At 37.9% G+C, this 22405-nt stretch overlaps 6 protein-coding genes across 8 annotated transcripts in view; 2 read left to right on the top strand and 4 right to left on the bottom strand.

Annotated features, from left to right (window-relative positions):
- Positions 1-88: 88 nt before the first annotated feature.
- ing4 (inhibitor of growth family, member 4) lies at positions 89-4706 on the bottom strand. The gene is made up of 8 exons (XM_026370634.1): positions 4653-4706; positions 4126-4197; positions 3533-3699; positions 3235-3349; positions 3014-3125; positions 2742-2886; positions 961-1022; positions 89-837 (listed from the first exon to the last, which is right to left on the bottom strand). The coding sequence occupies exons 1-8, from the start codon at positions 4687-4689 to the stop codon at positions 798-800; spliced, it is 750 nt and encodes a 249-aa protein (XP_026226419.1). The 5' UTR covers positions 4690-4706; the 3' UTR covers positions 89-797.
- A 595-nt stretch (positions 4707-5301) lies between these two features.
- Positions 5302-11194, bottom strand: nop2 (NOP2 nucleolar protein homolog (yeast)). The gene is made up of 16 exons (XM_026370524.1): positions 11099-11194; positions 10147-10274; positions 10016-10058; positions 9869-9933; positions 9152-9495; positions 8752-8974; positions 8464-8663; positions 8234-8323; positions 7722-7809; positions 7336-7476; positions 6913-7052; positions 6741-6830; positions 6508-6630; positions 6295-6392; positions 6050-6186; positions 5302-5964 (listed from the first exon to the last, which is right to left on the bottom strand). The coding sequence occupies exons 2-16, from the start codon at positions 10250-10252 to the stop codon at positions 5534-5536; spliced, it is 2319 nt and encodes a 772-aa protein (XP_026226309.1). The 5' UTR covers positions 10253-10274; positions 11099-11194; the 3' UTR covers positions 5302-5533.
- Positions 11195-11650: 456 nt separating this feature from the next.
- Positions 11651-13188, top strand: emg1 (EMG1 N1-specific pseudouridine methyltransferase). The gene is made up of 5 exons (XM_026370640.1): positions 11651-11829; positions 11983-12084; positions 12238-12379; positions 12546-12751; positions 12823-13188. Exons 1-5 carry the CDS (start codon positions 11680-11682, stop codon positions 12934-12936), a joined length of 714 nt encoding a protein of 237 aa, XP_026226425.1. The 5' UTR covers positions 11651-11679; the 3' UTR covers positions 12937-13188.
- Positions 13189-13355: 167 nt separating this feature from the next.
- Positions 13356-15472, bottom strand: LOC113169297 (histone H1.5-like). Its single transcript, XM_026370611.1, has 3 exons — positions 15021-15472; positions 14252-14547; positions 13356-13939 (listed from the first exon to the last, which is right to left on the bottom strand). Exons 1-3 carry the CDS (start codon positions 15268-15270, stop codon positions 13394-13396), a joined length of 1092 nt encoding a protein of 363 aa, XP_026226396.1. The 5' UTR covers positions 15271-15472; the 3' UTR covers positions 13356-13393.
- fam131bb (family with sequence similarity 131 member Bb) overlaps positions 15036-22405 on the top strand; it is a 50960-nt gene continuing 43590 nt past the window's right edge. For all 3 annotated transcript variants that reach the window (XM_026370589.2, XM_026370580.1, XM_033326400.1), the window contains exon 1: positions 15036-15136. The gene's annotated coding sequence lies outside the window, so the exon portion shown is untranslated. The remainder of the gene's footprint in view (positions 15137-22405) is intronic.
- kel (Kell metallo-endopeptidase (Kell blood group)) lies at positions 15827-22368 on the bottom strand. The gene is made up of 18 exons (XM_026370520.2): positions 22144-22368; positions 20933-21254; positions 20542-20841; positions 20270-20391; positions 19484-19642; positions 19301-19372; positions 18991-19179; positions 18740-18900; positions 18531-18648; positions 18336-18431; positions 18143-18241; positions 17963-18040; positions 17663-17766; positions 17487-17576; positions 17337-17404; positions 17017-17177; positions 16848-16937; positions 15827-16764 (listed from the first exon to the last, which is right to left on the bottom strand). Exons 1-18 carry the CDS (start codon positions 22168-22170, stop codon positions 16618-16620), a joined length of 2403 nt encoding a protein of 800 aa, XP_026226305.1. The 5' UTR covers positions 22171-22368; the 3' UTR covers positions 15827-16617.

The raw sequence follows: 22405 nt of genomic DNA on the forward strand, positions 1-22405 counted from the left end.
GTTGTAAGAACCCGCCCCCTACAGGTGAGACACGACAACTACAGGCCGAGGACTCGCAAAAATGAAAAACGCACAGACACAGGCACGATTTTGAGGTAGTAGCTGTATTCAAATGATCGACACACAATCACCCCCTCTCCCCTGTACCAAATGTTTCAGCTACAGAAATACTTTTCATGAAATGCCTTACTTTCTATACAGCACTCAATCAAATGTTAAAATGAAATGGTTTAACTCACTACCACAGATGACTAATACCGTCAGGATGCAGCATTTGTCTTGTCTTTTTTTTTCTTTTTGCCCTAGTTATACTTTCAAAAACTAGTGTTCCAAGGCTAAGCACACGAAACTAACCATACAACAAAGCAAAACCTTATCCATAACTAAACTGTTTTCAGAGGAAATACCTGTAGTCATATGTGTGAATACAGTATATGAATTATCATGGAAAAGTCAACTGTTAAACCATTATGGTAAAGTGTAGTGTTCATTATTCACTCATAAAACTAAATGTAAAAAAGTCACAATAAGAGCACCAAATGTAACTACAAAAAAAAGAGAAAAAACAAAACAAAATTACTGTTAACTGTTTAAAGAAAAAAAATAAATAAATGTGTAACCTCTTGGCTCCTTCAAGCACACGGCACCATACCAAGGCAAATTATGTAAACAAACAAAAAAAGCACCAAATGTTAAGGAATATGAGAAACAAAGGAATATAGTAACTAATGAAGAAATTTTCTTCTCAGTATCCGTCTGATCAGTGTCCACGTTTAGCTGCGGTAAGATCAGGTGTTTCATTTTCTCTTTCTGTCTTGGGAGCATCGTGGACAATACCTGCATGGCAGAAATGAAACATGAAGGACATAGTAAGTAGTTAGGTGAATGGCTTGAATGGGTAACAATTCACACTTTTATCACGCACACTGAAAACAGAATAATACATTAGAGTGTTTTTACCATTTTCCCCTTGGTTTGGTTGTCAGGCCCACGCATGCAAAATGGAACCACTCAATGGAGCACTGACAAAACAGATGACGTATTGTTAAGTATTTCTGCAAATGGAGCACTCAGTACAGACAAAACAGCCGTATTTAAACCACATGATCAAACAAAATCAATCTTTTTAATGACAAGCATCACATACAGAATGTGTATTGTATATCTCCTAATTAATGACTTGTTCTGTCATCTGTGACCTTTTCCCAAGAGAATAAGGCACGAGACCACAGGACTCCTCGTAATTTGCGGCTAGCATCTAAAAAATATATCTACACATACATGTAACATAAATAGAATAACTGATTACCAAGGTTACATTATTACAACTTCCATTTTTTCTTATTATCATTCTTTTCTACTCTCTCTCATTTTCAGGCAGCTGCAGTAGAAGGTTTATTGCCATGACCTTTAAGGTACATGGATGGTGCTAAACGCTAATGTTTTTAAATAAATACACATAGAAATAAAATTTGGACAGCATGTTCACGTTAAACATTGCAATGAAATCAATCAATCAATCATTAATCAATAGATTTTGTTCTTAGATGTGTTGTTCTGTGCTTTGTGAAAGCTCACAAAAGGCATTTCATCATATACATCCTTACCAAAATGTCCTCCTCCTGTATTTTGTTGATGGATCTTGCACTTGTTCAGAGAAGTTCATTTAATAATTCAATTGTAGACTTTTAAGCACCGCAACTAACCAGCAGTATGGAAAACAGATAGGATGTCTCAAAACTTTATCACAATATGTTTTTTCCCCATTGATCAAAATAAATACTGGTATTTATTTTTTTGAATAAACATAACACGTAACGTAACATAACAGATCGACATGTTACAGTAAACATTCTGGCTGCCGCATTGTGGTACAGATAGCTGCACTGAGTTTAATGTGCCACAAAAATATATATATAAAAATATATAAATGACAAAAATGTGACTTCTAGGAGCTACTGGTCTGGTTCCTATTAGTTTGCTAACTTGACTGTCAGTGCTATCAGTAAGGCACAGCAGTCTTTGCCTTTGTGTATACTCAGTGGAAAAGGTTTGTTGTGCTTCTTTGTGTTCCTTTGTCTGCACAAATTGCCTGCATATTTAGAAATTAAGGTTGCTCTGTCTCTGTTTATCCAGCCAAAAAGGGTCACTGTGCCTATGAGGGGTGACCCACGCACAGGATACACTGTCTACATTTATCATCCTTAATATTGCTTGTCATTGTTGTGGGATTCTTTACACAATAGTTAGAGCTCATTTAACTACCCAAACCTAGGTACAAATTTAGACTCGTACAAAGGTTCGTACAAATATGTTATCATTGTCTAATGATGGCATTTACTCTAATAATATTTAAATTTTGTTGTTAAAACATAAACGTCATTTGTGTTCATTTGTACATCTAGTGGCATTCATACTTGCATTTGCAATATTTTTCTCCTAGTTCCCCATTTTCCCCTTTGTCCTATTGTCCCATAGGTGAGTCCTCTAGAAGAAGCTCAATCATATGTGTCCAGGTACACTGCATAAACTCTATTTAAGACTGTGTCCTACTCTATACGAGGCATGGATCATTTAAACCTTAAAGAATAATGTTTGTGTCCATTTCACAGTGTTTTTCCTGGGTAATTTCCAAATCAAATCACTCGTAATGCTAAGCACGGTCTTGCAGAAACATATCAAATGAGCCATTTCATTGACCTTTAACTGAATTTGAAAAACAGCCATAAAACAAAACTCACATCAGTGTTGTCACAGCCAATCATCTCGCCATAAGAAACCTGGTGACACAGACAGTAAGTGGGTTCGTTGGGGTCCACCGGCATGTCCAACACATCAGATGGGTGCACATTCCCAAAGTTGGAGGAAGGGCTGTTAAATTCTCCTCTGAAGAGTTAATAAAATATTTTAAGTTAGAATGAGAAAAGGATCATAAAGCTTTTTAAACACGATTAACGTCATACATTAAAAACAAACAATTGAATCACAGCTAGGAAGCAGAAGCATAACATACGGCTGAAGGAGTTTGACTTTTTTCTGTGCACTCTTAGGACTGCCGTCTTCATCTGAACTCTTCACTTTAGACCTTGTTTTAGCCGTTTTCTTTTCCTTCTGTCGGGAGTCACCTGGAATTATGCAAGCACCTCATTAACTATTCCACTAAACGTGAATTCACGAAATCTAACGTCATCAATGCAAAAAGCAAAGACGTGTAGCAGATATAAGGACACACACCTTTCTTCCCCTTACTGGAGGTGGAATCATAATCTGTGCTCTCAATCTGCTTTTCCTTCAAATCAGCCTCGAACCGAGCCAGGTCTGTGTCAAGACGTCTGATGTGTTTGTCGACCTACAGGAAACAGGATTTCAGCTAACTGACTGTGGTGCACATTTCATTTACATTAAGTTCAATTCAATTTTATTTTTATAGCGCTTTTAACAGTTGTCATTGTCTCAAAGCAGCTTTACACAAGCAAAGAAACTATGGAAGTTAAGTGAGGCTATTACAATATTACAGAAATTTCTTACTAACCATCTCATAGGTCTGCATGGCCAGTTGCACCTTATCATCTCCAAACTCCTTGCATTTACTATAAGACTGCTGAATCTGCCTCAGTATGGACAGCTTTTGTTCAGAGGAAAGAGTCCGGGCATTGGCTGTGTACTCCTTAGCCAGAGAGTCTATCTGTCCTTTGAGATCTAGAGAAGAGACAAGAACAAAACTTCTAAAACTAGTGTTAAGTGTTTATTTTAAATTGCTGTTATTACAAATGCTATTTTAATGTGTTCAAATACCACTTCTAAAATATAAAGACAATATGTGCAATAACAATACAGTTATAAATATTAGGCTACAATAAATTAAAGGTCGATCTAAACTTATAAATAGGTGTGACAATGAGCTTAACATTGTGCAACACAGCTATTTTTCTTCCATATCCCTTCAGTCATCCTGTGAGTCCTCACACTTGGGTTGAGACCCACAGGTTGCTGGGAACTACAACGCAGATCACATTGTTAAACTAAGAGACGTAAAGGTGGTTTTGCCTTTTTATATAGTAAACTGGCGAAATGATTTGTGTTTTAACATAAAATCCACACTTGTTTCACATTTCTTTGTCTCACCCTCTGTGCGCTGATCTAGATCTCTCATCAAATTGAAGTTTCTTTGCAACTCGAAGGGAAGGTTTTCTATGCCTGGTGTGATGAAGAGAAAAACAATTTTAATCACATTTCAATTACACTAACGTTAAATAATAACGCAAGCAGGAGCTAGCATTAGCCTGATTTTATTTGCAAACTGACGCTCCGGTTGCCATTAACGCTGGCGTTTAAACCTGCATTCGCTAAAGACTGAAGCGCACACAGACCATACACGTTGTTTTTGTTTATTTTTAACTAGATCGGCACTGGTGGTACAGTGTGTGTGTGCGTGTGCTGCCGATTTCAGCATCCGTTCTCCGCAACTGTGAAATGCGTTACTCCAGCAAATAGACTGAGCCTAAATCCGCTAGCCGTTATGAAACGGTTACATCGCTCAGATCGGCAATCGGACTGGCCAGGAGCTACACTACACAACAAAAGAAAAAAATGTTAAAGCGCTAAGTAAGTAGATATTTTCTAACTATCCCAAAGTATGATAAATAGCTCACTGTCTAAATAATGCTCCAGATACATTCCCGCCGCCATCTTGGAAAATGTAAACAACACAGCTTCCGGTTCAAAATGAAGAAATCTGATTGGTTCTTTCCAGCAGCGCTGACAACACAGCACACATCTGATGTTTGAGGGTTTGAGCTGTTCTGCTCACACACTATGTTTCTAATTAAAAACTTTTAAAAAATTAGTCAGGATGACTGTGTGGGTTATTTCAAAGCTTTAACTTGTACTTCTTTTAGTAGTTGGTGGATTTTTAGGTGTGCTTTGGATCACTGTTTTGTTGTAAACTTTAACTGCATGCCTTACATTTAGTGGAAACTTATCAATCATTGCTGACACAAGTACCATATCATATCTAGTTTTGTGCTCGGGTGACCTGACTTTTGCATACAACTGAAAATCCACTGATTAGTCAAAATGACATGAGGGTTTACAGAATGTGCATAAATACAAGTCAATTCTGGTCAATAAATCTAATTCCTTTATTTCTAAACACTTAAATTCAAGACACTTAGTGTCACTGAAGTAGTAGTAGTGGTACTTAAAAAATGTACACGATCTATGTGTCCCTAAAAGACAAGTAATCCTCACTGATAATAACAAATCAAATTAATGACGAGAAAATTATCTTAAAAGGTTTATTATGTCTCACAAAGTTTTGAAATTGTCCCACTTTGTCATGTTGATGTCATCAGCAGAAGAACACAACGATTATTGTGTAATACAAAAACAAATACACATACAGTATTGCTGCTCTGAAGACAACAGAGCACATAAACTTGAATATTCTTCAACGGGAAGTGAACTGGGTCTGTAAAGAAGCTCTACAAAGCTCATACAAACTCTAGCACATCTTAACACACTGTACACATTTTCACATTACATCCTGTTTGTGCAACATGTGCTTCAACTTTCTGAATTTATTCTTTCCCATTCTATTCTTCGCCTTCATGGGGTTCTTTGTCTTTTTGCCTTGTTTTTTCTCAAATTTGTTCCCTTCCTTTTTGTCAGTCTTTGGTGGTTTAGTCTTATCAACTGACTTCACTAACGGCTTCTTATCCTCTTGCACAGTTTCTCCATCCATCTTAGCAACTTTTGCCTTCTTCGGTCCAGTGGTTAAGTTCTTTTTGCCTTTTGACTTGATGTTTGCTGTCGGCTTGGCTGCCGTTCCATTGGCTTGGGCTTTTTTGTTTGGGCTGCTTGCCTTACTGGTGACAGTCTTCTTTGTCTTGTCACTTTTGGATGGTTTCTGTATAGGTGGGTCTGTAGCTACTGTTGCCTCAGTAGCCTCTGCAGTCTCGTCTTCTAAAGTAGCAAAACACACAAAGCGTGAGTTATTCACGGTAACTGTGGATGAAAGTTAGCATGCACTCATAAGAAAAAGTATTACCTTTTCCTCCAGGTGCAGTTGGAATTACATTGGAGAACTTTTTAAGCTTGGCCACAAAAAATCCATCCATATTGTGAGAATGAGGGTAAAACCGGCGTGAAAGTCGCAGGGAAGGGTGGAATCTGCGTTCTTGGAACCTGAAAGTATGAAAAAATAACAAAAAAATAATAAGTGGTGAACACCAGAGTGTTTGTGTTTCAGTAACTTTAGTATTTGGTGAAAACCGTATTAGTTCTCTTATTTACCTGGTGAAGCCTTCCTTGCCAAAATCAAGTCCTGTGGGAACTAATTTGACATTTCTTTTCTTTAAAGCGTAGTCGACCACCCATTCATTCTCCTCCACCTAGTATAACACATTTTCATTACTAAACAAACCTTAATGCAGATTTAGTCTGAAACAAATCATAATACATGACATAGATATGTCATAGAGTTCATTCTGAAGTACAAACATTTACCATTATTGAACACGTGCAGTACACCAGATATCCTCCTGTAGCGGACTCAGCATCGACAGAGTCAATTGCAGACAGAATGAGCTCTTTCTGAAGATGAGCTGAGCGTTGGATGTCTGCCTCATCCTGTCAGGAAACCAGAAGATGGAAGGAAAAAATATTATTACTCTATTAAAATCTAAACACAAGTATCCCTGTGGGTGTAGACAACAGAAACACATTGGGTGGTATTTTACCTTGCTGGTCTTCACAGCCGGATCTTTCGCGATCACTCCTGTGCCTGAACACGGCGCATCGAGCAGCACTCTATCAAACCCACCCATTACCTTTAAGGAAAATTTCACCAGGTCAGAACATCATGTAAAACTGTAAACCACAGAAACAATGATACATATGTATGAATTTTACCTTTGGAAACTGCCTGCCATCATAATTGCAGATAATAGTGTTGGTGACCCCGAGACGATGGATGTTTCCCACCACACTCTTCAGTCTTTCAGCATTTGCATCATTAGCCACGATCGTGCCTGTGTTTCTCATCAGCTGAGCTAAAGGTGCAATATTCACACATATTATTAAATAGACCTGGTTTAAATTTGCCTTCTTTTGTATTGGCCTACTTTACAAATGAAAGTGAAATGATTTTTTTCCTGACATGGTAAATCAATTCTATGATAATAAACTGAACATCCTTTCGGATTGTTGGTTGGGTCAGTGCTGGTACAACAGGCAATTCACATTTACAGTTACACAGACAGCTAACTCAGTCTGAAAAACATCATAAAATTACTATAACTGCAAATGACACAAAGTGGCTCAACAGTGTCTTACCGATATAGGTGGTCTTGCCTCCTGGAGCTGAGCTCATGTCCAACACTAACTCCCCCTCCTGTGGAGAAAGTGCCATGACTGGCAGGAAACTAGAGGCTCCCTGCAGCATATATTGACCAGCCAGGTATTCAGGGGTTGCACCTGTTATAAAATAGGGAAATAATTACAATATGTCAACCTTTAACTTGAAGAGTTGTGTTTTTGTTTTGTTTTTTTCTGATTGTACATAAAGTATTTTGCTATCAAATGATCATTTAATGGCACACTGATTCATTCCTATCCCTCTGAGTAATATTCAGTTATTAGTTCAAAGTTGGTCTCTGATAGTCTTTAATAAAGATTCTTAATAGCTGTCAGATGTGTGATGTGACTGTACTGAAACTTACCTACAGGTACTGAAGAGTCATAAATCACTAAACCCACTTTAGTCCATTTCCCGATTGGATCAAGGTTAACTCCTCTGTTGATCAAGGCCTTAAGACAAAAAACAAACAAACAAATAATCAAAACTAATTCAACAGACATGTTAAGCATCTGAAGGCAGCATTAGACAATTACACACTGAACAATAGTCAAGTAATCTCATGAGGGATTTCTGTTCTATTTCTGTGTTCAATAAACATTTGTTTATTCTACTGACTTAATTTGCATTCATGGTTGAGATGAAGCAGTTTTTCATCCATTTGAACCTAAACTCTTCCACTTTTTTAACCTTACTCTTACATGACATAGTTTATGTTACCGTGTCAACAAAACAATGCCAGTCCTACTTTGTTGGTGTTTTGAATGAGTTGGCCTACAAAAATACAAATCAGTAACAAACGTGTTATGAATGTTAACCTGTGAAAATGTTCTCGTTGGCAATTTAATTTATATCTCACAACCCAAACCCAATTACCTGTGCCAGGTCCCGCCTCCTTGTTTTCAGGGTGTTGGTCCGAATGGTGACAGGTCTCTGAATTTCATTGGCTTCAAGGAAATCAACAAGCTGTAAATGAACCGAAAAGAAAATGTATTAACCTGTATTTCATGCAGCAGTAAACAAAAGTGTACACCAACCACTTGTAATTATGATGGAAAAAAGAAAAATAAAACACCATTTCTTTTGTACCACAGAAGAGCACGTACCTCCGAGAGAGGAAAGAGGTCTATTAATTTCTCAATGAGGAAGTTGTTGTAGCTGTAATATGTGCAGAGATCTTTCTTCAGAAGAGAAATGTACTCTGCCCTCTCTTTCCCCTCCTCCCTTTTTGTTGAAAAATTACATAGAACATCAATGTTGTCTTTTATTCTATGATGGATTGACTTCAGGTCCAGAGGTAAAACACCTAAAATTGCAGAGAAGAAAATTTATATTTGCAGAACAATCGAACCTGTTGCAACATTTACTGTAACAAAAGGCTGAAGGTCACTCACCTTCCTTCTCGCTCTCCTCTGCCCCAGGTAGCCTGAATTGATCCATTTCATCTATGTTGGTTTGTATTGTGTCCTCCTCCTCCTCATCCATGTCACCATCTGACTCCTCTTCCTCCTCCTCCTCATCATCATCGTCTTCCTCCTCCTCATCTTCATCACTCTCTAGACCCATGGTTTCTTTCAGCTTTTTCTCTTTCTTGGCTGCACGCTCAATGGGAAGAAGCTAAATGTGGAAAAAAACAACAACAAAAGAAGTCATTTAATCATGCTATTGTTATATTTAACACACTTTATCTAAGATAAGATAAATTCCCTGATTTTGTTGCAGAAATCAAAAATCGCATCAGCAACCTTCAAAATGCTGTTTTATCAAAAGTTTTAACAGAATCACTTCACATACTTCCTCTCCGTCACTTTCTTCTTCAGCTACTGCTTCATCTCCACTGCCATCATCAAGTGTGCCATAGTCATCAACCATTTCGTCATCTTCATCATCGTCGTCATCATCATCATCTTCATCATCAATGCTGCCATCCTCCTCAACTTCATTTAGTTCTAATTTTGCATCCTTCTTTCCTTGAGCCTTTTCTCCTTTCTTCTGCTGCTGCTGCTGCTCCACCACCTCTTCCTCATCATCTTCTTCTTCCTCCCAGTAATTATCACTATCATCCTCACTTTCAGCTTCAGCAATTTTGCGCTTCCTTTTAACTGGTTTCAACCATTTACTGTTCTCATCAGTGAATCCTTTAGAGAGAAACAAACTTGCATTAAATATTCATTTTTTTGAAAGTGACAAAATGTATGAGTTGCTTTTTTTTGCCTTAAAAACTTCCTTACTTAAGTATCAAAATATTAAAGCCAAATAACCCTTCTAGATAAGACTGTTATGTTATGTGATTAGAACATGTGTTGCACTACATTATATTTTGCTTTATCATGAATCTGACACCCAGACAATGAAATGTCTTACAACATCTATGTCTTCAAGTTCACTACCAGTGAAAACAGATAATCATAACACTGACACGTAACAAAGCCAAAGGCACATGTACATGTACATTCTCTACAAATACTTGTTAGTAATTATCACCACATTCACGTTCACCGATGTGGGTACCTTTCTTGGGCTGTTCCTCAGGAACATCTTTAGGCTTTTTCAAAGTCTGTGCTCGCTTTGCAGCTCTGTAGAAAGACAGTGTAAATGAGAAACATATACACAGAGAAATTGTATTTCATGTTTTGTTGTAATTAGACAACCTTTTACCTTTTTCTGCCTCTACTTGACAGACGTTTTGATCCAGTATCCTCTGCAAACAAGAGGAAAGAAATAAGCTACAGTGATGTGGTTTAAAATTATTGAAAAAAAATTATTGATGTAAAGGGAGCAATAGTTACCATCAGTCATAAACTTGGCCAACTCTGTTTCTGCTCCTTGCTGCTTTTTGGCTTTTTTCCCAGGCCCCCTCTTCACCTTGCTAGTGGGATCTAATTTCCGACCCATGACTTCAAACTACACAGACAGTCTGAAAAGCAGAAAAACACAGATGGATTAAAACATTGGTGATGATGTTATTTATTTAAATAAAGAAAGTTTTTAATTATAATACAATAATATGGCAAGATGGCATTAAGCTATCTCTACACACTACCAGTCAAATGTTTTCCACCATGTGATATTTTAGCATTTGGTAGTTAAACCTTAAGAAATGTAGGAAGACGCTAGGAATTGTTAGTAAGAAGCACATTGTGATAAATCACATATGTTTAAGATAATTTTATTGTAAACAACTGTGATCTTTATCAATCATTATCTAGTTTACACAGTTCGGGCAACAAACTTTATATGATCACTGAAGACAAAAATGTCAAGCACAGAAATTTCCAACTATTTTGGAAAGAGCTGAAAAGAGCTCAGTTGAAAAAAAGGCCCAAAGAATGATTTAATGTCGATAGTAAAACATATGCGCTACGTTATGTTCAACAGGTGTTTTTTTTTTTATGTGAAATTATGTAAGACTTATGTGAGATTAGTAGTAGTAATAGGCAGAATATCTATACAAAATAGTAACAGTGTTCATTAGAGCAATGTTGTCGTTCCTTTACTAGTTTGTGTCAAGTTACTTTTGGAGACATATTTAGCCTCATGTCAACTTAGATAACCAATGTTTATAACCTTTCACGGTGACAGAGTATCGTAGTTACAAACTACTGATCATTTACATAACGTGACAGACTAATAGCTGACCATATTTTGCACATAGCTTTAGCAAGAGAAGGCTACGGCGATTATTAACGCTGAGTAACTGCTCACTAAGTGAATATGAGCAATATTTCTTTACATACTCACAGTTTAATGTGTTTTTATGTTTCTCCAACTTCTGCTTCTACGGTGTACGATAAAATGTTCACACGTGAATTTTCCTTCAACACGTTGAAAGGAACATCCGGCGCACAGGAGTGACGCAGTGCGGAACATGAGCGCGCACAACTTATGGTCACAAATTTCAATGAAATGAAAATAAAATAATAAAAACTTAAATAAAAACAAAACAATCATATCAATACAATACATTCATACAAACGTAGTGGAAGTACTCAGATCATTCACATAAGTAAAAGTAGCAATACCACAATAACAGTAGACATGAATATGTTTATCTGTTTACGTTAATTTTACAGCTGGTAAAAGTTGAGTTTACTTTAAAATCTTTTGCTCATATGTTTTCTGTCAAATAGTTGTAGTTTGAATTTTGGTAAAAACACATTGCATTAAAATTTCAATAAAATAAGAGAAAATAAAAAACACAACAAAAAGTAATTTAATTTTAATTTTATTTAATTTGCGGTTACCTCAAGTTTTCGACACATTCGTGCACGCGCACCTTTGCCTTGACGCACACATCCTGCGACTATCCAGCAGAAAGCATCATGGCGGCTCCAGGTGGGAAGAAGCGTGGTCTCGAACATTTGGATCAATATGAACCTAAACCAGCCAAACACCTGCGCAGCCTTCATGATCGTATGGCAGAGAGGAGGCTGGTCGTTGTTCTTGAGGGAGCATCGCTAGAAACAGTGAAGGTAAAAGTGCAGGACGGTGTCTGTGTGTTGTTGTGGTGCAGCCCCTACCAGCTATAAGTGGAAATGCCAGCAGTAATCAGTATTACGTTACATTAGTAACACTGGTTTTATAGCCTATACATATATGATCTTCGCATGATTTGTATTTCCCAGGTAGGAAAAACATTTGAGCTGTTAAACTGCGACCAACATAAAAATATTATCGTCAAAAGCGGAAGAGATCCAGGACACATACGACCAGACATCACACATCAGGTAACTACTATTTTCAGTAAAGTGCACAGCTATTTTTGTCACCGAATGTAATTTAGAAAACAACTCTTTTTTCCATAAGAATGTGTAATGACATAGTTCGCCTAAAACGTTGAACCTTTGATTTTATTCAGATATGTTATGTCATTTTACCAGTGTCTACTCATGCTGATGGACAGTCCATTGAACAGAGCAGGCCTTCTGCAGGTTTACATCCACACAGAGAAAAACGCTTTAATAGAGATCAACCCACAGACCCGCATCCCAAGAACCTTCACCCGCTTCTGTGGCCTCATGGGTAAACTACCACTTCTGTTGTAATTTCTGTTTATATGCTACATGTTGAGTGGATCCCTGTGTAGCTAAAGTACAAAACAAACCCAAAGGTGTTATTGTTTCATATCTTAACTTCCTGTCTTCCTCAGCTGTACTTCATCTATGTCTTTCATCTTTTTCTATATCAGTCCAGCTGCTGCACAAGCTAAGCGTCAGAGCGGCCGATGGTCCACAGAAGCTTCTGAGAATGATTAAAAACCCAGTGTCTGACCACCTCCCACCTGGTTGCCCCCGAATTGCCACTTCTTTCTCTGCAGGAGAGCCTGTGTGCCCCCGGACTTTGGTGCCAGAGGGACCGGCTGCAGTGGTCATTGGAGCATTTGCGCATGGAGCGGTAAGAGATTAGTCTGGATGGTTACTGATTTGTGCTTTAATATCTGCGTTACTGATTTCTGTCTTTATTAGGTAAATGTGGACTACACAGAGAAGACCGTGTCTCTCAGTAACTACCCTCTTTCTGCTGCACTGACCTGTGCCAAGATGTGCTCTGCCTTTGAGGAGGTGTGGGGTGTTGTGTGACACAGTTAATGGACTACTGATGTGACAGTAGATTACATGGACCTTTTTGTTCAATGGACTAATTTACCACAACATTGCTCCAAATATCAATTTTAACACGAGGCAGCATGGACTACAGACATGCGTCTTGTGGGATATTTTTGTACCCAGTGTTCCCTTTTCATGCAGATATATGACCTGTTTTGTACCAACCAATTCCTCAGCTCAGTATTATGGATCGATACTGTTGCATTAAAATATATTATGAAATTACTCTTGGTTTGGACTCATTAAAATGCCATAAAGCATTTGAATTTCTGTACCTAATTTGAAAATGTAAAATTAATGAAAATTCTAATTTTAACAGTCAAAAGAAAACAGTTTTACTACTCAGCTGCTACATTAAAAGAAATACCAATACAGTTACTGTTTGCTAGGCTGGTCTCAGTTTATTACTGCTTGTCATAAGTTACTGACTCTAATAGTAGTAAGTCCTTCTGTTTATCCGATTTTGCTGTATTTTTAATCTTGATCTTCTTTTCAGAAGCTGCCTTCTCGGTGGTACTCTTTTCTGGAAAGATTTATACAGATGTTGGTTTTTCTTTGATCGACGTCGCAGAGTCCTTTGAGCCATCCTAAATGTCTTTCTGACTTGTGCAGCTCGATGTCTTACAGATCTGCGTTTCTTCCTTGCAGGCTTTGATGGTTTTCTTCTTGCTTTGCCACCCTTCCCTCTTTGTTTTTGTGATCTGCCTGCTGCCTTGCGGGTCTTGTTTGTTCGTTTTTGAGATTTGCCTGCTGGGTTATGAGTCTTGTCTGTTGGTTTTTGTGTTTTTGCGGCTTGTGTGTGAGCCCTGTCTTTCAGTTTGCGTAATTTGCCTTTTGGCTTGGTAGTCTTTAGGGCTTTATGTGACTTTTTTGCTGCTTTGGGGGATTTACTTGCTGGTTTGCTTTGCTTCAGATCTCCATGTGGCTTTGAGGATTTTACGGTGCTCATCCTTACATGGTTTGTGTCTTTGGGTTTCTAATCAGAAAATACAGTATTTAAAATTCTAAATCATTTTGGACAATTGTTTTCTATAACTTTTCTATAACAATTACATGGTCGCATTAAAGTGAAGACATCTGTTGAAGATTACAGTTATATACCCACCGTGGACACATCCCAATATACTATATTTATAATACACATAGATATTTATTTCTATAACTTGTGCAGCACATTATAACAATGATTTGTTGCCCTACAATATGTCATTCAGTGATGTAGCTCCCTTTCAACCAAAACCACATTTATTTACAAGATTGGCCAACTAAATAGGTTAATGCTCTTTACCTTGTTGTTGCGCCTGAACATTGCACTTCTTGTAGTTCGTACAAGTGTCTCATTGTGAACCAGCCGCTTGGTTACCACATTCACCCGCCTGTTGTCCTTTGTGACATTGTAGCCTGCAGCAGACAGCGTCTGCTTGAGCTCTGACATAGAGATGCCACCTCGGTGTTTGCACTGAGCGACCACAGCAAGGATGAGCTGGGAGATGTGATGGGAGGCCGGCTTTGTTCGTGTGGGGTTTGTCTCGTGTGCATTGTCCTCAGTTTGAATCTGATGCTTGAAAAGGCGCACAGGAGTTTCTGTAAGATCAAGATGCAAGGAGGCTGTTAGGGTGACAGATGGTGTTGATGGGATGGTACAGATGAACAACTTGATCCAGTGCTAAGTCATTAAAGTGTTCACAATAGACTTTTTCAGTTATGCTCCTAAATATTATTTTAAAGTTGTAACACTTTGTTTCTCCAACATGTACAAATATTCAGATTTTAAAAAATCTTCTGGTGGGAAACTTGCCAATACTGAAATTTTGCTAATATGTTTTAGCTAATGTCAAGTTAGCACAAATACTACTTATTTTTCCTAGTTACCAAGCTCTATATTATTATATTAATAAAAACCAGACTCCAAGGTGGACTGATTGCCGTTTAGAATTAAGATTAATTAATAATCTTATGTTAATATCCTTAAGCTAAGCTAAATGATGCTTTGATTAGCCTGTAGTTAATGTTAGCTTAGCTGCTAGCTGAAACAGCCGTTACAAAGCGCCACTCACTCGGCAGAGAGAGTCCTTCCTTCGCTGCGGGCTCCTCGGTTCGGATGGCTCTCTTCAGTAATCGGCCCAAACGCTTGGCTCCTGCTTTTCCAAGGCCTTTCCCAGTCGGAGTTTTAGTAGGTCTCTCTATTTGTTTTGTCAGTTTCATAGGTTTAACGCTAGCACCGTTTTCTCCTGCTTTAATGTTGATATTAGCATTTCCCTGTGCGGCCCTGTCTGAGGATTTTGTGGCTGTGGCTTTGCTCCGCATTTTGCTGTTAGTCTAAATATTTCACTGTGAAATATGAAGACTCTCCAGCTGATTTATGTGAAGTTACACAGACACATGTAAGATATGATGCCTTTGTGATTATTTTTAAAAAACAACAGTCTAGTTTAGTTGCTGTGTTACTGTTGTCCACAGCTCAGTAAAGTGTGACTGAGTACATTTACCCAACCTACCTACTGTACTTCAATAACCATGTGAGCTGTTATCTTTTCATCATTAATACGAACATATACTTTTATTTCACTGCATTTCAGAGATATGTTTTATGCTTCTTACTTTTTCCCAACTACATTTATTTGCTAGTAACAATTGTTTTAAATTAAACTAACCAGAGCTGAAGAGGTTGATTAGTCAATTAACAGAAATTGATTGAGTATTTATAATTGATTACAAGTTACTACTGTGCTGCATGACACTGGGCACATTTTTCCCTATTTTCTGAATTTTTACAAGCCAATCAGTTAATAAACCAATCAACAAAATAATCATAAGACTAATCAATAATGGAAAATAATGACTACATACTTTACAGTTGAATGCATAATTTAATATTTGTATTTCATACAGTAGGCATTTCTCTTCACTACTTAAATAAGTGCATTATTCTTCTAATTATACTTTATACATTGAATATGGTACACATTTACTGGAGTAACAGGAAGTAATACGTTACGTAGCAGTAGTACTTTTAGTCAAGTGAATAATCAGAATACACTGCCACTGGCCAGTATTTTACATTTTACTCTTTTCCATTTATTTAACTCAAACAATTACTTAATTTACAGATTATTTTACATCAGAAGAACATGACGATCCTGTAAAATACAACACATTTTCTACAAGACTACAAGCCAGATTGGTGGAAACCACTGCAAACCAGTGGTTTCCACCAATTTGTCTTGTGACATGTTACAAAAACACATTATTCGAGTAAGGCCCTTTGCCACATTATTAGTCATAAGTTAATAGCAGTTCAACCAAAGAAACCTTTTCCCTCTAAATATCTCAGATGTTTGTTGCTTTGGTAGTTTGACTTGAAGTGAATTATGTGAGAACTTCTTCCACGACTTCCTTGTTCTTTAAAATTATTTAAGTGTACACTAAACAGCGTGTGCAAATTATATAATATCCAAACACTACAGCAACTAAGACTAATAGAAAAGTGTTTTTGTTACTTGGAAAGTATCTACATGCTGGTATAAACAACAGTTTGCAAACATTCACTGTGTGGTTTCTTAATTCCTCCAGTCACAATGTTTGTTTTGAAATATTATTCAGTATATTTAGTAACAAGTAAGTATAAATCCTGCAGCCTGCAAAGGATAATGTTCAGCATTTTTGTAAAAAATTCTGCTGGGTTTTATTGGGACACTGTAGGCTTCTAGGACACAGGTTAGATTTGACACACATGACTGTAATCAGGAAGGAGGGCTCCAAGGGCATAAATTGATGGTATGGATCAGAGTCACAGTTAATCTGGAGAGAAATGCATCAAAAGTCATGAGCTCAGTAGTTGAGTGGAAACTACATAAGTATTGCAGTAGAGTGAAGTATATTACCTGAGAAAAAGATGAGAAAAACAGACGAGTGTATGAAAATCCTAAGATGGAGGTGTCAGTCGGGTGGTTTGTGAAACTCTGATGATAAGCCTGGGGATAGAAAGGGTGGATAAATGAGCTCAGTGTTGTTGTCACACACATAGGCTAATACCCAAAGATGTGTCCTCACCTGCAATGCTATCTGCAGTGCAGAATACTGCACCCACACCTCCTGTTGCTGTGCTTTTGACAGAAAAAACCCTTCACCTCTCCTTTCTTTTTCTGTCACAGTGAGATAGTGAGTCCACACACATTCTCCCACTGTATGCACCGTCTCACTCTGATTGTAAACTAGAAAACACCACAGGGATAAGTGCATTAGAGTGCAGTTCACAATCAGAAAGTGAAGTGTAGAGAAGACAGTTTCTATGCATGAAAAAGCTATATTAAGATAATTAGCATGATGTCAAAACAATGTTCAAGAGCTGAATAAATGTCAGCTTCTCTTACTGTCAGGCAGAAGTAGGTGGAGGATATCTTTGGCAATAAGGAAACCCATTACACCATAATTCATTGCCCTGTAAATACAAAGGAGAGTGTACTAAAATGTTCAGCAGTAAGTTTCATAAGCGGTGCTTGTAAAATCAGTGCACACTTTACCTGGGATATGTTGGATGGAAGAGAGGAAGGGTAAACATTCCCATGGGAAAGATCAGCTCATTATCCTGGATATATGGTGTAACTGACAGACTAAATGAAAGGTGAAAAGGTTATATAAATATAAATGCTCAAAACATTCATATTTCTCATCTTTAACAACAGAGGCAGACACTCACATGTCAGTCTCCTCAGTCTGATAAGTCAAGAACTGACTGCGTCTCTTCTGCCACAGGGACAGCAGCTGGATATAGTTAGAGAAGAAGCTGTTGCTGAATGACACCTGAAACCAAAGGTGGAGAGTCAGTGTTCTTTGTTTTGGAATCACATGGCATATCTAGTTAGTGTTAGGGTTAATTGTGGGTTAGGTAATTGTATGCTAACTGGGAAATAAAGGGTTTATCTAGGATGGCCATAAAAAGAGGTTAAAAATTTGATACACCTAATCTGTTACAAGAGATCAGAGGTCTGTAATGCACCTTAGAAAAAAACAGGTCAAGCTGAGCCTCACTGGAGATGACTTTTGTAGTGAAGAGTCTTGGAATTAAAGACTGAGTCTGGAAGAAGACAGAGCTTGATTGATAACTACATTGTTACAGAATATAGCTTAAAAATATAAGTAATATAAATATATAGTGTCGCTTCTTGCTTCATATTACCTTTTTCATAATCGATTGGAGAGCCTTCTCATCTATCCACTTGAGCTCATGTAATTTGGACTTGAAGGAGGAGAAGACATTTTGAATAATCTCCTCTGCCTGTTGAACAATGACAATCGTATAACTTTGATCTCTCCTGAATTCGCAATGAATTCATTATGAAATCTCTCAAATCCCCATGATCTCTCCTCACTTCTTTGTGTGTTGTCCTTTCACTGAGAAGGTGTGTAAGAACTGAGTAAAATCCTCTCTCAGTTTCCAGCAGGCAGTATTTCCAGCGATAAACTACCTGGTTAAGATTCGCACAATGAAGACTTGATTTAAACAAATTAGTTCATAGGCTTTTTTTTCTTTGATGTAAAGATTATAATTGAATGTGTTCACTCACCTCTTCGGTGTTTCCCAGAGCTACAGATAAATTATGGGCAGTTTCAGAAAATCTGGAGTCCAGAGCAGGCATCATAGTGTGCAGCAGATTTAGGACCATATATGTTTGAAGAGGACCGCTTAGTGGAATCAAATGAGGCAGCAAAGGTTTAAAAAGGGAAAAGGCACATGCACATTTGATTGTGGGTTGTTTCGTGTCACTTACAGTACCTGGAGCTCAGCTCATACTTGTTCAGCCATTTCCCAATGATTGAGGACATATGCACAATGTAGGGTAAATTATGCAGAAGGACATGATCATCTGCATTTAGGGGCTGTGGATGGAAAACAGCCCGCAGACAGCGCAACCAGTCAATAGCCGGTGCCTTTCCCTGTGGGAGCATTTACAGACAAAATGTATTGTTACTGTGATTCACACACAGCAGTTTTATTTTTTACAGTGACCCAGAATTCTCCGGTACCTGTAGCTCTTTGATGGTCATACGCTTATAGAGCTGTCCCTGTGACAGACGATAATCCAGAGGTGCAGAAGCAACAGCAAGCTCAGAGGACAGAGACATAAATGTGCCCTCGTGGATCATGCTGCTGCTGGACGTGGCCCCCAACAGGGCAAGGTACCTCTGACATGATAACAAGAAGGGGCGTAGTGTCTGGACAAAAAGGAGACAGGACATTGATAAAGTAATGCAATATTAATATGGATAAATGTTGTATTGATTGACAGCTTCAGTATTTTTTTTTTATCTGAAGGGGTCTGGCTAAGTCATCAACCTGAGCTTTAACTTGAGACTTGTTTGTCTTGCTGTTCCATTCGATTGGGATAAGCAGATCTGGCTGATCAATCTGTTGACGTGAAAAATATTTCAGTTCAATTAATGACACAAATCCATCTTTCCTATGTCAGTCCTCTTGCCAGCATGTTAGGACTTCCAAATCATGCTGATTGAAACTGACCTGTATGTATCTTTTGGTTGTCCCGTTGGTGCTTTCATTCTGGTTTTTGCCCACATAGAGATTGAAGAATGGAAAGGTGTTGTAGTCTCTCATTAGCAGGATCAGGGTAGAATTAAAGTCAGTCTGATTCCACTGGCCTGATACTGCCCAACCACCCACCTGCACAAAGACAGATTGAAAAGGGATGATAAGAATCAAGTGAATAGGCAACAAACGTGAACATAATAAAACAAGTTCACAAACAATCTCAAATAATAGTTAGATTGTTTTGTCTTGGCATTGGTGCCAAACCGAAAGATATTCACTAAACTGTCATGTAAGATGAGAAATTCTCACTTTGGCAATTAAGTTTCATATTTTTTGCTTAAAACATTACTTGTAAATTATGACTTATCTTAAAACAGTTGACAGTGAGTTTTAGTTGAAAGCGAATTTTATGTCTGAGAGGTGCTGCAATTACAAATAATAGTTTGTCATAACAAATGGAGATTATTGAGCATTCATTCTTTGTCTTTGACAAATTGAATTATAAGTTTGAGTTACATGTAAAACTGAAACATGCAATTGACTAGTGAAACAATTAGTAATCATAACATTAATTAACCACATTTTTATGAGAAATGACCACTTCAAATTTTACAGTATGTCGTACAGTACGCCTTAGTATGACAAAAAGTGTTGACTTCCCTTCACCTAAGAAGAGAAAGGCAATAGGGGAACACTGACATTCTGTTTTGTGAATTGTTAATCTAGGACCTGCTTATAAAGAATATGTGATTATCGTACTTTCTGGATGAGTGTTAGGAAGGGCTCTGCTCCAGCGGCTTCTATGGATGTTGTGTCCAAACAGGAACTGTAGAATCTTTTGGCCTTCTGCGCTGCTGAACTTCTTGATTTGTCAATGGATTCTGGTAGACAGACACAGAAAAACACAATTGAGACATACATATACTAATACAATTATGTAATATGCTTACTTGTACACCAAAGTGATTTAATAAAGCAGTGCAATGCAGGCTGGTGTGTGTTAGAGGACAATTATGGCTGTGGACTCCTACCTAAAATCTCCCTGAGATACTGCAGCAGCACTGTTTTTCTGTTTAGTATTTTCTCCTCTGTGAGGCCTCTGTCTTTTCCATCGATCCTTTGTCCTCTCTTCTCTGGCCACACAGCCATTTTATTTTGGTTCTGTGGATGTCCAGGGATGCCCTGACCCCTTTGTCTTCCTCTGCTGTCTGGTGAGAATCTGTCAGAGCCACATGTGAACAAGAAGTAATCACAGGGCTGAGTGAAAGGATCATCGAACATGGACAGACGGATTGAAGCCCTGATACAGGCCTGGGATAGACATGGAGTCGCTATCGGAAAGAGAGAGCGAAGTTAGACAAATTTGCGAATTCTGAATGTATTGTCATGTTGTAGCATCAGTGTATCTCTCTAGGGACCTACCAGCACCTGCATAGTCATTGCTTATATTTTTCAGAGTGCATTTCTGGTGCATGTAGTAAATCAGTCCTAGAATGGCAGCACATGATGAGAACCCTAGAAGAAGGAGCAACAGCCTTCGATTTTTTATACACATTAACTTTGCTTGGTGTTGGTGTCCCACACTGGTGTTGGTGAGGCTGAACTCTGTCAGCTGTAGCTCAGAGTGGAGGTGAGATGGTTGCTGGGTCTCAGAGGGATCTTGGTTGGGGAGTGGCTGCTGGAACACAGGTGGAGGCGGCGACCTTCTGTCTGGTTGTGATGTTTGCTGGATTGATGGTTCAGACTGGAAGTGAGCAAGTGGAAAAACAATATACTTTACTGAAATCAATCAATTTTATATATATTTTGTGTGTTGTAGGCACCTATAATATTTGCTAAAAGCAGAAATATAGAACTATACACTCATCCAAGCTATGTGCAATTCAACCCATTGTTTTCAGCCTTTTATAGCAGGGCTGCAACAACTGGTGGAATTTAAACAAAGTCAAATCGTCTTGTAACCAGCTACATTAAACAAATGAACATGTTAATATAACAGTTATTCTACATTGTACACTATTCTGAAAATGAGTCATTATGCACACTGTACTTTTGGTATTTTTTCCTGATAATACTTTGTACTTACATTTACATAACATCTTGAATGCAGGGTTTGTATGAGAGTATTTCTACACTGTAGAATTGCTACAATGATCCAAGTACTTCTCCCAAGTCCACTTAACATTTTCAAGCATTGCCAAGTGAATTTAAATTAGAAAGCCAACTATAACATTAGTTCAAGTGACAAAGCTATAGAGTTATGTATTATCTGCTATATCTCCACAGACATATACTTTCTTATTCAGATTCCTTAAAGTTCAGTAGACTCAAACTGCATGTTAATATTACTACTACTAGTACTGTGCAGCAGCTTGTCTTAACCCTTTTTTTTTTTGTTTTTTTTTTGCAGAGATTATTGAAAAAAGCCACTTAAAACATCCAACAGCATAATTTGAGCAAACTGCAAACCTCAACTTCAAAACCACAACTTTAATAGCAGAACTTCTGCTATGTGAATAAATGCCTATACTTTAGACTCCTGTAACTAAAACTTATATCAGCTTTGTTACCGTGCAAATATAGTGACAACACCTTCATAACAACATAGGCAACATATGTTTTTGAGATCTTACCTTAAGCTCTTTTGGAGTTTCACTCATTCTTAAGGTATGGATATTTTCCTCTGTGTTTTTGCAGCGTGTTGCATCCTCCGTTTTTTTGTTTGGCTTTTTTTTTTTTTTTTTTTACATTTGATGTTTCACATATGAACGCCCTCCTGCTGTCGCTCCGTCAAGCAGCTGTCATCTCAGCTCTCTATCTCTTTTCATCAGTCACTTCTCTCCTCATCTGACACTGATAAAAACAACTCCCCAGGGTGCATCTTACTCTCCACTC

This window comes from Anabas testudineus, chromosome 16 (assembly GCF_900324465.2).
Source record: "Anabas testudineus chromosome 16, fAnaTes1.2, whole genome shotgun sequence".
NCBI lineage: Eukaryota > Metazoa > Chordata > Actinopteri > Anabantiformes > Anabantidae > Anabas > Anabas testudineus.

What these genes read in the sequence shown, in the direction of transcription:
- ing4 (XM_026370634.1), bottom strand. Translation starts at nt 4,689, where the DNA reads ATGGCGGCGGGAATGTATCTGGAGCATTATTTAGACA. An exon ending in TCTGGAGCATTATTTAGACA is followed by an intron (nt 4,198 to 4,652) that starts GTGAGCTATTTA and finishes TCATCACACCAG; the next exon opens with GCATAGAAAACCTTCCCTTC. An exon ending in ACCAAACCAAGGGGAAAATG is followed by an intron (nt 838 to 960) that starts GTAAAAACACTC and finishes TCTGCCATGCAG; the next exon opens with GTATTGTCCACGATGCTCCC.
- nop2 (XM_026370524.1), bottom strand. Translation starts at nt 10,252, where the DNA reads ATGGGTCGGAAATTAGATCCCACTAGCAAGGTGAAGAGGGGGCCTGGG. An exon ending in GGCCAAGTTTATGACTGATG is followed by an intron (nt 10,059 to 10,146) that starts GTAACTATTGCT and finishes TCTTGTTTGCAG; the next exon opens with AGGATACTGGATCAAAACGT. An exon ending in GGCAAGGAAGGCTTCACCAG is followed by an intron (nt 6,187 to 6,294) that starts GTAAATAAGAGA and finishes TCATACTTTCAG; the next exon opens with GTTCCAAGAACGCAGATTCC.
- emg1 (XM_026370640.1), top strand. Translation starts at nt 11,680, where the DNA reads ATGGCGGCTCCAGGTGGGAAGAAGCGTGGTCTCGAACATTTGGATCAA. An exon ending in CCGCTTCTGTGGCCTCATGG is followed by an intron (nt 12,380 to 12,545) that starts GTAAACTACCAC and finishes TTTCTATATCAG; the next exon opens with TCCAGCTGCTGCACAAGCTA. An exon ending in GAGCATTTGCGCATGGAGCG is followed by an intron (nt 12,752 to 12,822) that starts GTAAGAGATTAG and finishes TGTCTTTATTAG; the next exon opens with GTAAATGTGGACTACACAGA.
- LOC113169297 (XM_026370611.1), bottom strand. Translation starts at nt 15,270, where the DNA reads ATGCGGAGCAAAGCCACAGCCACAAAATCCTCAGACAGGGCCGCACAG. An exon ending in GGAAGGACTCTCTCTGCCGA is followed by an intron (nt 14,548 to 15,020) that starts GTGAGTGGCGCT and finishes TTGATCTTACAG; the next exon opens with AAACTCCTGTGCGCCTTTTC. An exon ending in TGTTCAGGCGCAACAACAAG is followed by an intron (nt 13,940 to 14,251) that starts GTAAAGAGCATT and finishes TTTTCTGATTAG; the next exon opens with AAACCCAAAGACACAAACCA.
- kel (XM_026370520.2), bottom strand. Translation starts at nt 22,170, where the DNA reads ATGAGTGAAACTCCAAAAGAGCTTAAG. An exon ending in AAACTCCAAAAGAGCTTAAG is followed by an intron (nt 21,255 to 22,143) that starts GTAAGATCTCAA and finishes GCTCACTTCCAG; the next exon opens with TCTGAACCATCAATCCAGCA. An exon ending in TCCAATCGATTATGAAAAAG is followed by an intron (nt 18,041 to 18,142) that starts GTAATATGAAGC and finishes GTCTTCTTCCAG; the next exon opens with ACTCAGTCTTTAATTCCAAG.